Source organism: Euleptes europaea, chromosome 15 (assembly GCF_029931775.1).
Source record: "Euleptes europaea isolate rEulEur1 chromosome 15, rEulEur1.hap1, whole genome shotgun sequence".
In the NCBI taxonomy this organism is placed as follows: Eukaryota; Metazoa; Chordata; class Lepidosauria; order Squamata; family Sphaerodactylidae; genus Euleptes; species Euleptes europaea.
Window position 1 is genome coordinate 18,435,578 of NC_079326.1, and position 14,189 is coordinate 18,449,766.

The 14,189-nt window shown below is 43.8% G+C and overlaps 1 protein-coding gene across 1 annotated transcript in view; it reads right to left on the minus strand.

The window, feature by feature from the left end:
• NCKAP5 (NCK associated protein 5) overlaps positions 1-13,816 on the minus strand; it is a 649,908-nt gene extending 636,092 nt beyond the window's left edge. The window contains exon 1 of the mRNA XM_056861323.1: positions 13,712-13,816. Within this exon, the coding sequence (XP_056717301.1) occupies positions 13,712-13,780 (69 nt within the window). The 5' untranslated portion in view covers positions 13,781-13,816. The remainder of the gene's footprint in view (positions 1-13,711) is intronic.
• Between the last annotated feature and the right edge of the window lie 373 nt (positions 13,817-14,189).

Here is a 14,189-nt window from a genome sequence, read left to right on the forward strand (position 1 = left end):
ACCACCTATTTTAATATATTTTTAATGATTTTAGTGCCCCCGCCCCCAGTCATGTTTTTGAATTCAGCGCTGAGTTCCAAACCAGTTTGACATCTGCATTGGTAGTGGTGATCTGGCTTGTTAGCACCTTTACAGCAAGCATGAGTTACATAGCAAAGAGTGTGACGTAAGCAACAACAAAAAGGTTACTTTTGCCAACGTGAAGCTATGGCCAGAGTTCTGAAGAGAGTTAGGCATCCTCACAGTATTGGATTGGGGCCTGATTCTTGGATCTCCTCCTGCTGCTTGGAAGCCGCAGGATGGAAAATGTGGGAAGATGAACCCTTTTGCTCTCACTTTATAATATGGAAAGGTCCCATGACCCTGCTGGTTTGGATTGTGCAGATTTCATGCAGCAATCACGCTGATTGCAGTTAGGATCCCTTCCACAGCCGCTCGCTGGCTCACTGTCAAGGCTTCCATGACCTATGCACAGCCAGTTCAGCACCAGACACAGTACAGGCAAGTCCTTAAATGGGATCAGCAATCGCTGCTCAGTCTCTGTTTGCCTTGATCGAATGTATCATAGAAAACAACCACCTTAAACAAACAAGAACTGGTTCAGACAGCATCGTTTCTCTTACAACTGCTTCTGGGTGTTCAAATCCCATATTATAGGGATTTAAAGTTTGTTGTTCATAGTCTTGCCTCTGGGCACCTTTACTCTGTGAAGATATTCTTTTCTTTTTTTTACTTTATTGTGTATAAATTAAAATCAGAAGTGGAAGTTCAAAGCTGTAGGACTTAAAATATAAAAGAACATGTCAGGCAGCTTATCAGCTTGCAAACCTGGCTGAAAAAGGAAAATGAAATTAAAAACCAAAGTATCTCTCATGGTACAGATTCAATTTAATTTTTCCTTCTCTCCCTCAACTTGAGTTTCATTTCCTATGTCATATTCATATTTATAGCATACAACATATTATTTATATGGCCCACAGATTAATCTTGAGACTTCTGACAATTATGTAAGGATATTTTTAGCTTTATAGCTATTTAGGATGAAATAAAAGAGCATAGGATTGCCAGGTCCCCCTTCCTCCTCATCGGCGGGATGTTTTAGGGGGTGGAGCTGAAGCGCACGTGATGACGGCACTTCCGCTGCTTATTTAACATTCAAACCCCCACATTTTTTGGGTTTGAGCGCAAAAGCAGCTGCAGCGATGTGGTGCTTCCAGAAGTAAAACTGGAAGTGCTGTCATTGCATGTGTGTGCACCTGCGCGCACACAAAGCCACAGCCCAGGAGCAGCTAGGGTGGTATTTGCAGGAATACCACTTACCTGGCAACCCTATCTATATATGGGGGGGGGGTTTAGAAGTATAACTCATCATGGGCTCACATGGCACTAGGCTTGCTAGTTCTTGGAGGTTGGCAACCCTATACTCTGAAGAGATCATTCTTACCTCCTTACTCCCTCAAGCCTCTTTAAATTTAGCACAGCAACTTCACATGCCAGTTCTTGAAGCTCTTGTGAGCATTTGGCCAGTGTTTCTGGCTGCCTGTTGCCTGGGAAACCAAAACACTGGCCAATAGTTGCAAGAGAAATAATCTTGCAAGAGTTCATGAAGCCATATTGGTCATGTGCTTCTTGTAGGCTTACCAATTGCCTGGCAATTGACTGGGCTGCCCACTGACCCTCAGATGGTCAGGAGGTGGAAGAGGGCCAGTGGAGGTCTGTGTGATCCGCGTGTGCATGATGTGTGTGACACACTGACGTCACTTCTGTGTTTAGCCAAAAGTGATGCGGCCACTCCAGCGCTCTGCCCCAAAACTCTATGGAAACCATAGTTTTTGTAGGAGATTGCTAGAGTGTCCGTGTCACTTTCATGTGAACGTGGAAGTGACATCGGACATCAGCCTGTCAATGTGCGTGCTGTGCGTACGCCGATCACTACCTCCAGCCATGCTCCTGCAAAGCTCCCACCAATGGTGATGGTCGACCTGGCAACCCTAGCTACTTGATGCACTATTTTGAAAGAGGGCTGAGGCAGTAAAAAGGTAAGATTAACTCCTCCAAAAATAGCAACAACAGTGGTAAGGTAGATGAACACACCGGAGTTAGCAACCTCTAAGAGGGGCCTGGAGATTGCCCAGAATTACAACTGATCTCCAGATGACAGAGATCAGTTCCCCTGGAGAAATGGTGGATTTGGAGGGTGGACTCCCTCCAATCCCCAAATCCTGCCCTCCCCAAGCTCCACCCCCAGAAATTTCCCAATCCAAAATTGCAACCCTAGGAAAGACACATTGGCTACTGCAGCAGTGGTCAAGTGGTCCATTAATGATCGTAGCTACTGACACTGCTGCTTCAGATGATGGAAGCTCTTCAGCTGTCCCTAGCAACTGTTGGAAAAGAACGTATTATTTCCCATCTTTATGATGGAAAACAGAATCAAATTTCATCATTACCTCAGTTTGCAGAGCTATAAGCATGGTTTGTAAAACGGAGTCATAAAATGTCTCTGAAAAATGCAAGCAATGTAATACAAGTCTAAAGGATTTTTCACAATTCTAAATACCATGGCTGTCTTTTACAGTGCCTCTCATGACTCAAAAGAAATTTACAGACATTGGAAGCAATGTTTTACTTCCTCTCATCATTAGGTTCAGGCCCTGATCCAGCAAGCCTCTTTGTGTATGTATGCCAGAACTCGTACACATGTGCATAGTTTTCTCAACAGCAGTTTCCCCATGCTACGTGAGAAGCTTCTCGGATGTGCTCATAGCAGAGTGGCTCTTTCCAAAATGTTCTGTAGCTCAATGCTCTTTCAGCAGGTCCACTAGTCCTCTACAGACAGAATCGTGCACCTTGAAATCAACATGTGCAGAGGGGGAAGTGCTGGAGTGGGCAAAAGTGTGTTGGCCCTGCCCCATCTATGGAATCACCAGCATGTGAGCATTGAGGGAATGTACATAATCTCCCTCCCAAGATCAAAAGTGCTGCTTCTTCAAACATTTGCAATCATGGGCAGGGATCCTAAACGTTTACAATCGGTAATCATGAGCTGTAGGGTTACCAACCTCCAGGTACCAACTGGAGATCTCCTGCTATTACAACTGATCTCCAGCCGATAGAGATCAGTTCACCTGGAGAAAATGGCTGCTTTGGCAATTGGACTCGATGGCATTGAAGTTCTTCCCCTCCCCAAACCCAGCCCTCCTCAGGCTCTGCCCCAAACCCTCCCCCCCCCCCGGTGGCAAAGAGGGACCTGGCAACAGGGACGTCTTAACAGCATTATAGACCCCCGGGCCCCTAGGCAAAGCAGTGCACTGAGGCCCCTACCTACACAACCACTCACAGGAATAAAAATGTAAATGATTGTTAAAATTAAAGATATTTTTATTGATGCTTCCATGGATGACTTTGCAGAGGAAGGCAATGGCAAACCACCAGCATTGTGCAGTGGTTAAGAACGGTGGTTTGGAGCAGCAGACTCTGATCTGGAGAACCGGGTTTGATTCCCCACTCCTCCGCATGTGCGGCGGAGGCTAATCTGGTGAACCGGGTTGGTTTCCCCATTCCTACACATGAAGCCAGCTGGGTGACCTTGGGCTAGTCACAGCTCTCTCAGTCCCACCTACCTCACAGGGTATCTGTTGTGGGGAGGAGAAGGGAAGGTGATTGTAAACCGGTTTGATTCTCCCTTAAATGGTAGAGAAAGTCGGCATATAAAAACCAACTCTGCTTCTTATTCTTCTTCATAATGAATAAGCCCTTTCTTACATTAATATTGTTCATTATCTTTAGTGAAACACATGCTAAATATGCATTTTCCAATGACAAATATTTATAGTTGAGTATAGTTATTTACTTATTTATTTATTTATTCATAAATAAACATACATAGATTATCACGGGGGCCCTATGCTTGTGAGGCCCCTGGGCAACTGCCCAGCGTGCCCATGCATTAAGATGGCCCTGCCTGGCAACCCTAATGAGCCAGCAATCATATATAGGGGTAGGGTGAGGTCAGCATATTCGTACCTATTCCCCTTCCATGGGCATTGGTTTCAGTGCACGTCATGTTATGTGCACGGGTTTGTGAGGCAGTCTTCAAACAGACTCCTGACAACCTAGATAAACATACTCATACTGGCAGATTCTAACAATAATCTTAACAACAAACTCAAACAATGAAGAATTGTAAGACGATGGCTGCCACCCTTTTCTATTTATAAACGATAACTTTGCTTCTTCAATTGTTCCTTTCAACGTTCTTACTTAAAGCATGGGCACAGCCAGAGGTGTGAGCTGAAGGGCAAGAGTCAAAAAGAGCTCTTGGCCCCTAGCTCACAGCCTGTGGCCTTGATGGACCACCCCAGGATGTTCAGTGTGCCTTTTGTTCTCTTTCCCATTTGTTTAAATATGCATTGGTATTTTTGCTACAGGCTTGCATTGGAAAGAAAAGTGGGATAAGCAATGTCCACATAAATTAACTTCAGACTTCAAAATTATCCTGCAGATAAATAGGTTACCAATTGGTTAAAACGCTGTGTACCTTACAGTGACTTTGGTCTCATCCTCAAAGTGGTATTATGGCAACAGTGCTACCATTTTGGATACCTGTGTCCTTCTTGGGTAAATATTTGAAACAATTTCTACATCCCCTGTTCAGATTCTAATACTGTTGACTACTGTGAAAATTGTATAGTTTTAACCACTCTCATTTCAAGAAATCATAGAACCAGAGTAGAGACATTCTATAAGCTTATTTGTCAAGAAAAGTACACCTTATTTTCTCTATCACTTTCCTTCTACCATTGCTAACATCCAGATGGGAGCTGGAGATCTCCCAGAATTACACTTGATCCTCAGACTAAACGGGTTGCTTATTCATTTATTATTTATTTATCTAAAATATTTATCCCACTTCTCCTGGAGAAAATGGCTGCTTTGGAAAGTGGACGATATGGCCATTATACCCTATCGAGGTCCCTCCCCTCCTTAAACCCCACCCTCTCACTTTCCACCCTCAAATCTCCAGGTATTTCCAAATCCGGAGTTGGCAACTCCACTTCTGACATAATATATTCTTCATGCTATGACATGAAGGAACAAATAAAAAAATATATTTCAGAGCATGACCAGACATTATTCGTGAAAAAGAGCATGTAAGTGATGTGCATTCTCTGCTTCCATTTCAGGTGTAAGATAAAAGGGACAAACTTTGCAAAGCTTTGTGAAGCTCACACAGAGCGGGGGGAGGAGGAATGCCTGTGACTTCTCTCCCAAAGCAGCTGCTGGTGCTATTTATTATTATTAGTTTATTTTAAGCAACATACAAAGAAATAAATGTTTTACTCTGAATTCTAAAAAGGCATGCCCTGCCACAAAGGCTCACAAAGAATACAAGAGACACACTAGGAAGGGTGGGGGGGGAGTCATGGAGAACAGAAAGGAACAACTGAAGAAGCAAACTGAACATTTATAAACCACACCACCTCCATAAAGTCTGTAGTCCTTGCAAGTTAATGAACACTTCTGGCTTTTTGCAGGAGGGAGGTTAAAGTTGCACATGGACTAAGGTTCTGGTGGACAACAGTAGTGCAGGCAGAGGACATGTGGGTCACTGATGGACCTTCTTGTGGCACATGTGAGGAATCAAACAAATGCAATCCACTGCATCAAGTTATAAAGCTTTGCTTTATACGTGGAAGGAGATTTTCTGGCAGGCGAATCAGAAATACGCAAACATGGATTCCTCTCCCAACCTTAGGGTTGCCAGGTCCCTCTTCGCCACTGGCAGGAGGTTTTTGGGGTGGAACCTGAGGAGGGCGGGGTTTGGGAGGGAAGGGACTTCAACGCCATAGAGTCCAATCGACAAAGTGGCCATTTTCCCCAGGTGAATGGATCTCTATCGGTTGGAGATCAGTCGTAATAGCAGGAGATCTCCAGCTAGTACATGGAAATTGGCAACCCTACCCAACCTGTAGTCCAGGGAAAACTTTAATAGTTTGATTCACTTGATTGGATAAAGTTCCCAAGAGAAGCTGCTACAACAGCCACACTTCAGGAACTCTTAAAAATCTCAAGTGTAAAAGGCAGTGGGGAAATTTGACATAAAAGCTGTGCAAAAGAGAAAATAATGGCTAAACACTGGCACTACCTTGACCTTAAATAAATCTTGCACGATGTGACCAACCTCTAAAGTTACTTAAGACTCATTTACTAAGTGGTAACTCCAGCATGCATCTAATCATATAGCAAGCCAGGCATCTGTATGGTTTTAAGAGGTGCTGAGGAGACTGTTACCTCCTGGATGCAGGGATCAAGAGTGTGGGAAGAAGTGTAAGAACTATATGCACACTACAGGAGGCCACCGCTTGGTAAATGGTCATCTGTATTTACTTTCAGAATCGAGCTGATATGGGGTCGAGACAGACTGAATAAAGGCAATGGCAGAAAGCGACAGAGGAGGCCCTTTTGCTAGACACACAGGGCCTCTGACTGTGACTATGAAATTTCACAGGTACATTGCTTGTTCAGACTAATCCAATTGCAAATCACAGTGGTATTGGACTAATCTTTTGGAAGGTGAGAACACAGGCAATCTGCCACCTAAGAAATCATTCCCTGCACTCTTGAAAATTGAAAACTTTCCCTTTGAAAAAAAAATACTGTTAAAACTTTTAGCTACTTGTAAAAAGATGTAATGTTCTCAAGAAGGGCTGTTCCACTAAATGCCATCACAGCTCCAAGTGTCAATCCAGCACAATTCCCCAGCCTGGGAATTATTCTTGTAAATATAGAGCACAGCTTGAAGCACCGACTTTTTCTGATCAAAAAGAGTCCTGGAGTCAGCCGAATAGGTTTAGGTCAGGCAGTCTTTCTTTTCGGGTGGGCCTTTTATTTTCATAGAGAGCCAAGCACTTAAGGGTGTGCACAGACCAAAGTTCCCTCATGGTGTTCACGATTCCTCCTAATGGCTTTTCTTCTTTGTCCATGGTTACAGAAGGATTTACAGAGTACTGGAAATACTTTTTGGTTGCAGTTTTAATACCACAATGGAAGCCCAATTTCCCACACGAACACATTAAATAAAGAAACTGTAATTGCTATTTAAGTAGATGACAGCCTTTAAAAAAGAAAAAAAGAAGGAGCCAAACTCTGTACATGATGCCAAATTATACCAGGCAACTAAAAAATAGAAACATATTAAAATTAATGTTTATGACATTATACATTAAACTTTATAAAAGAGTAAACCTTAGCTATGATTAATATAAAGCACATAGAGATATACATTGCCTTTCATACAAACAAGATTAATTTTCAAGTACTAATTCAGGCAGTAAAAAAGAAACCCCATGCAAGCAAGTAAGCTATTTTTACCAAACTGCATTCTGGTTTGGGGTCTAGACTCCTATTCTAAAATAATATATGGAGCCAGACTTCCAAGTTGTAGCAAAAGGGATAACATCATACAGCCAGAAATACACCCCTGTGCATTCTGCATACCCATTTTGTTGTCCTTATTTTAAAGTACAGTGTGTGCCTTATAACACAGACATCCTAGCAAAAGCGTTATGTTCAATATAGAAGGTTGATGACATAAAAAGTAGCTGGGCCAAGAACTGAGTTGAATTGCACAAGAATATCAGGGCAATTAACATTGAAAACATAATGGGAGTGGGCAGGCAGCCAGAACAGGAATGGCAGCAGGTTAAGGAGTAATAGGCAGTTTCTTGCCAACAGAAATCCTTCTCCTAAACTTTGGTCTTGAGGGACTTGGGGGGGGGGAGATATTTGCTTCTATGCACAGCCTTAGTAGCCTTTTGACCCCCAACTTGTTCCCTTCTTTCTGACTCAGGGATTATTCTCCAGACAAGCACAACTAAGTCTAAACAGAAAGTACAAGCCACATAGAAATAAATATGCATTCATCCTCTACATCAGCAGTCCCCAACATGGTGCCTGTGGCCGCCACGGCACCCGTCGTCACCTTTTCTGGTGCCTACCAAGTGTTTTTAGGAAGTGGGTGGGGCAGGGTTGGCAACTTCCAGGTACCAGCTGGAGATCTCCTGCTATTACAACTGATCTCCAGCTGATAGAGGTCAGTTCACCTGGAGAAAATGGCCGCTTTGGCAATTGGACTCTATGGCAATGAAGTAGGGTTGCCAACTGCCAGGTAGCGGCAGGAGATCTCCTGCTAATTCAACTGATCTCCAGCCGATAGAGATCAGATCACCTGGAGAAAAATGGCTGCTTTGGCAATTGAGCTCTATGGCATTGAAGTCCCTCCCCTCCCCAAATCTCGCCCTCCTCAGGCCCCGCCCCCCAAAATCTCCCACCAGTTGCGAAGAGGGACCTGGCAACCCTACAATGAAGGCCCTCCTCTCCCCAAACCCCGCCGTCCGCAGGCTCTGCCCCAAAGAGGGACCTGGCAACCCTAGGGTGGGGCCAGGTAGGGCTTTTGCCTATCAAGGTTTCTGATTGAATACTGCAGATTTTTTTAAATGATGCTTTGGCAGCAGCGGCCACCTAGCGCAAGGATCTGTACAGTGTTACTGAAGTTAAGCTGTGGGAATCATTTTGTGGCTGGCTCTGCATACTGAGGCAGCCATTTTGTGGCAGGCATTTTGTTGCTGCGCCCACTATGCCATGTCAGAATTCCAAATGTGCCCGCAGGCTCAAAAAGGTTGGGGACCCCTGCTCTACATACCCAAAATGATACCTATGGCTGTTGCGATAACACCTTTTTCTTAGAAATATTTCCATAATTTCCCTCCAAATTTCCCCATATTATATTATACACTTTTGTTTCTCAAGTGGAACTGATTTAATGGGAGTGCTCTTAGGTTTCTTTTTATATTTCCAAATGTTGTATAGAAAATTGTGCTTGCATGGTTTGTGGCAGCTTTCTTTTGCCTTAGTGTTGATGTATGCATGTTCATTGATTAGACCGTGCCAAAAAACAACAACAAAAAACCCAGGGTAATTGTCCATGCGATTGTGTCAAGATGTTTTTGGTGCAGGGTGTTACTGTTTTGCACGTGCACTGATGAAACACTACAAACAGCAATCTCAGTATGATTGTAAATAAGGTTAGGATACTTTAGTGTAGTGTTTTACCAATGCACAATAAAACAGCACAAAATAGAAGCTCATATATGATCAGGTAAGAGTGCTTTTTAAACTGTTTGCAGAGTTTACGCATGATACTAGTAACATTGGGCAGACCAAAATCACAGGAATAGAAACTTTAGCAAACTGTGCATCATCTAGTCCTGGAATTAATTTTACAAAATTTTCTATTTAAACTAAAACTCAGGAATGAAATGCAGTTTAGAGCATCATTTTAGTACAAAACTGGGAATGCATACTAGTCATGACTTTGCCTGTCCTGTGTCTTTCAAAGAGCTGTATGATAAGTGGGACTGCCAATCTCCAGATGGGTCCTGGAGATCTCCCAAAGTTACAGCTGGTCTCCAGAGTATACAAACCAGTTCCCTTGGAGAAAATGGCTGCTTTGGATAGTACCCTCAATGGCAGGGGTGGGGAACCATTTTTCTGCCAAGGGCCATTTGGATATTTATAACAATTTGTGGGCCATACAAAATTATCAAAAATTAGCCGACCAAGCCCCAAGCAGGCAGCTACCCCAGATGACCACCCCCCCTGCAAAGGCAAGCAGACAGGCATCAACCGGTGGCACACTCGCCCACCTGGTGGCACAGGATGGTCTGTTGCACCAGCCGGGTGTAGCCAGCCGCACGCCGGAGTTGCTCCTGCACTGCATGGTCGGGGCTCTGCATGGTCGGGGCCGGAGGAAATGAGGACACACTGGCTAAGAACTTGCTCCCCCTGCCCCCTTTAACCCCTCCATTTTCGACCCCAGCCCTTTTGTATTACAGAGGGAATACATTTCTCCATGGCCCGGGTGGGAAAGAGTTAACACAGTTTCTTGGGCGGTCCTAGCAGCTCCATGGCTAACAACTCTTCTGCAAGGGGGGAAAAGGTTCCTTTTCTCAGCAAAACAAACTCACATCCACCTTGAATAGAGGCTATTCCTGTCCGTGGGAGGGGGCGGATCACCAATCTTAGATCCTTCTGAGCTAGAGATCTGCCAGGACCCACAAAGGGCCAGACCAAATGATTTCGCAGGCCTTAAACAGCTCCCGGGCCTGACCTTCCCCACCCCTGCTCTATGGAATAATACCCCACTGAGGTCTCTCCCCTCTGCAAATCCTGTCCTCCCCAAGCCCCACCCCCAGTCTCCAGGAATTTCCCAACCCAGAGTTGGCAAACCTAATTGATAGGCAAAAATTCAGAGAGTCTTATTTCTCGCATGGGAAAATATGGCTGAATGTCACCCATGAATTTCTACCTGTCACGCACCTATTCTGCTTTAACAAAAGATGGCAACAGCCCTATGAATCTCCCACATTGTCTATGTTTTTGAGACTCTCATAACTTGCTATGCTGGTGCCAATAAATTCTGTAGCTGGAGCCAAAACGAAGCTGTTGGAGAGGGAAAGGAAGATGGGAGTGCTCCTTGATTTATTTTATAAGGCAGAAGGTTCTGCTTTCATCTCTCTTACAAACTCCTTTATTATTGACCCAGAAAGGGGAGGCAACTTTGATTTCCATATCTACTTTCCATTCTTTCCTAGGTCAGTTGATTTGATAGAAATCGCATACCAGCCTTCCTACATGTGGCCTCTGAAACTTGGTACCCACTAAGCATGTCAGCAGCCTCCTGAATCCTCAAGCCTGGGAGCCTCATTTCTTTGAAAAAAGAGCTGCTCTTCTGTCATTGCTTGGGAGAAAACACATTCCTCATGCTGAAAGCAAAGCCAGCAGCAGCAACTCAGATGTGAATTTGACCTGACTGAGGCTACTCGGGCTTCTTTAAACTTTTCCCCTTCCCCCGCACACACACAATTAGCTTCCTTGCAAGTACAGCCCAGTGACTTCAGCGGAGGTTCACTCCACTGAGTAAATGTTGTTTAAAGTCATGCAAAAGCACATGTTCTGGCCACTGGATGTATCAGCAAGGAGAGTTTTAGAGCATGCCGTAATTCTCAAGAGCACGGATGTGATTATTCAGCCACACCTCTCCTCTCTGTGAAACCTCTTCCAAAGAACACTGCCATGACATGACTGAAAAAGAATTTCATATTTCTCTCAACCATTTGTTTTAAGATACATCCATAAATTTAAACGACGTGTTGCAAGGAACTGGGTGGGTCTTGACATTCTCCCACCAACCCAAAAAGGAGGAAGAGTTTACAGAAACTCCTTTAAAACTGAATGCAACTCTTGCCCCCGTTCACTTCAGTGTTTGATGGGGTGGGGTAATATTAGTGGAAGATTTTGTGCAAGTTGATGCTTTTGAGGTGATGTTATAGGAACATGTCTACACTTGTCAAGGCATACCTTTAAAATTTTCACTTTAGATAATGAAACAAGGACAGTTCAGTGTTTCAGAATCATTGTCATAGTAATGGAATCGGCTTGTCATGCAATCCTTAGTCAAATTACACCTTTCTAAGCCCACTGAAGTCATTGGGCTTAAAAGGGTGTGACTCTGTTTAGCACTTCACTGTAGGAGGCCATCAAGTCCAGCATTCCAACAGAACCTGAGAAGCCTTTCACATATCAGGAGGGTTGATGACCAGGTAGATATTGAACCAAGAAGTTGTATCCAGCCATGGCACCCCACACCTTGTATTCAAATTCATATTTAGAATCATAGAGTTGGAAGGGACCACCAGGGTCATCTAGTCCAACCCCCTGCACAATGCAGGAAATTCACAACTACCTCCCTAACACACCCCCAGCAACAGCTACTCCATGCCCAGAAGATGCCCAAGATGCCCTCCCTCTCATGAACTGCCTAGAATCAGCATTGATGACAGATGGCCATCTAGCCTCTGCTTAAAAACCTCCAGGGATGGAGCACTTACCACCTCCCAAGCAAGCCTGTCCCACTAAGCACATCATTCCAATTTAGCACATCACTCCAATCTGCTTTTAAATCTTCTGGTGAAAATGGCCAGTGGAGGTACAAGCAACTTGGGAGTTTCTCTCTCTTTTTTTTAAGTGAAAAGGTCAAGGGAAAAAAGGGTTAAAAGTTTCCCTCTCCCCATTCTGTTCTCTTTGAAAATAAAAGTCCTGGCAGTGCGTATGAAGAAGGGGAAGAGAGTCTTTTCAAATGCAGTGCAGAAGAAATGCAGTGTACAATTTGACCTGCTGGCTTGATTCAGGCATAATGCAAAACGATGGTTTGATTCAACTGGCTATGGTTAGCGGGATTCTCTGAATGCAGGTCAATCCACTAACTAACCACTAATAGTTAGTTTGCATCCAACATGCCAGAATCTGAATTTAGGTTATTAACCACAGTTTGTCTTAATTATGGTTCTGTGTGATTTGAATACAGTCATCCTGGCCTGATGCTAGTTTGATCCCAGCTTGTTGTTGGGTGATGCCCTTTCAGGCTAGAGAGAGGAGGCAGTGAATTCAGCATTGCAGTGAATGGATAGACACAACATGAAACTATGGCTTATTTTAGCAGTGGTTTAGCTAGTCAAATTGGAATTGGGTCCACAGACAATCAGTGTATCCTGGTTTGTTTGAGGAAATCCTGGCTTCAGCATTGCCACTCTTTCCCCCTCCACCCCAAAAGAACGTTGGTTGCTTCATCAACCTGCCTCCCAGCACCCAACTGATGGCCACTAACCATTCTCTGATAGCAATAGGAGGCTAGGAAAGTTCTCTTGGAAAGTTTTGGTTGTTGTCAGAATGAAAATTGTTTGGTGAGACACAAATACATCCTCCTGCGCAGAAGCTAGCAACTTTCACATGAACCCTTTCTTCACAGGAACCTCAAGAACACAACTTTCTGGCACCAGTTTCAGTGCACATACCCTCAACCAAATGCAAGCATGACACTTGCATAATCCAGGGGTGGATCCCGCTCCTATTCTACCACTCTACTGCTCAAGGTTTGAAGCTTTCCTCTGTTGGAGTAAGAGCCACTTGAAGGAAGGCTTCAAACTTTGCTGAGTGGAGTGGTAGGACCACTGCACTGTAGCCTTCTCCCACCACCTTTGACTCATACACACCAGCAGGTTTTTGACTTCCCACAAACATTACCTGCCAATCTGATATGTAGAGACCAAAACCCCAACAAAGCCCTTGAAAGATCCTTCTTACTCCTCACCATTGAGGAATAGAACTCCCAGACCATAGTCCAACACTCTAACCACTGTACCAAACTTACTCACATTTTCTATAAGGTGAATCTTGATTTCATTAAACTAACCATAGTTTAAATAAACTAGTCTATGAAGTGCCCAGAAGAGCACAGCCATAGATTTGTCAGCAACATGATTTAAAACAACAGCCAATAAAGCAGTGTTCCAGAGAAACACAACACACCTTCCCAATAGACACCCCAAATTTCAGAGTAGCTCCAGCCCATAAACTCCCTTGGACAAGACATTCAGCCGGCACTCTGAACCAAATGTGTCATGTAGCTGCTGTAACATTCGGTTGAGCATTTATTTACATTTAGACAATGATAAAGTCTCTTGCAATTTTGCCAATGAGATGTCTTCAGTGTATTCTTAAATATGTACACATTATAGGGCACAACAATAAGCACCAAGGGCAGCAACCAAAACCAGGTATGTGAAAGGTATAGAAACACTTTTGTACTCACCATGAGTCTACTATCCAAAGAGAATCTTTTTCCAAACGGTTTTTTCACCAGTCTCTGCTTTCGATCCATCACTGTGAGGGTCCTTGTTTATGGTATGTACTTATTAGAAATGTTCAGCATTTGCTGTTTCACTGGGAAAAAATTAAATGCACATTTTCAAAACATACTTCCTAATTGATTTAATAAAATATGCAGAGCCATGCCAATTGAACTAAAGATGTTAGTAAGACATTTGTCTCCCAGCCAACTTGAGTTTCTTGTGTTTGTCTTTCTTGAAAATATGATAGCATATATCCAGATTGCAGGATGGCCTAATCAAGCATGTATATCCTCCTCCACAAGTAAGAAACAAAAGAGAGAATTTGCAAGTCCTCAGGGAGAAACAGCTGCTGAATCCCAGTTATTTCAGTCATCCTCCTAAGACCTGATTTGGTAGACAGAAGATGCAGTGGGGTTCCTGTTTGTCCCCTTGTTTACT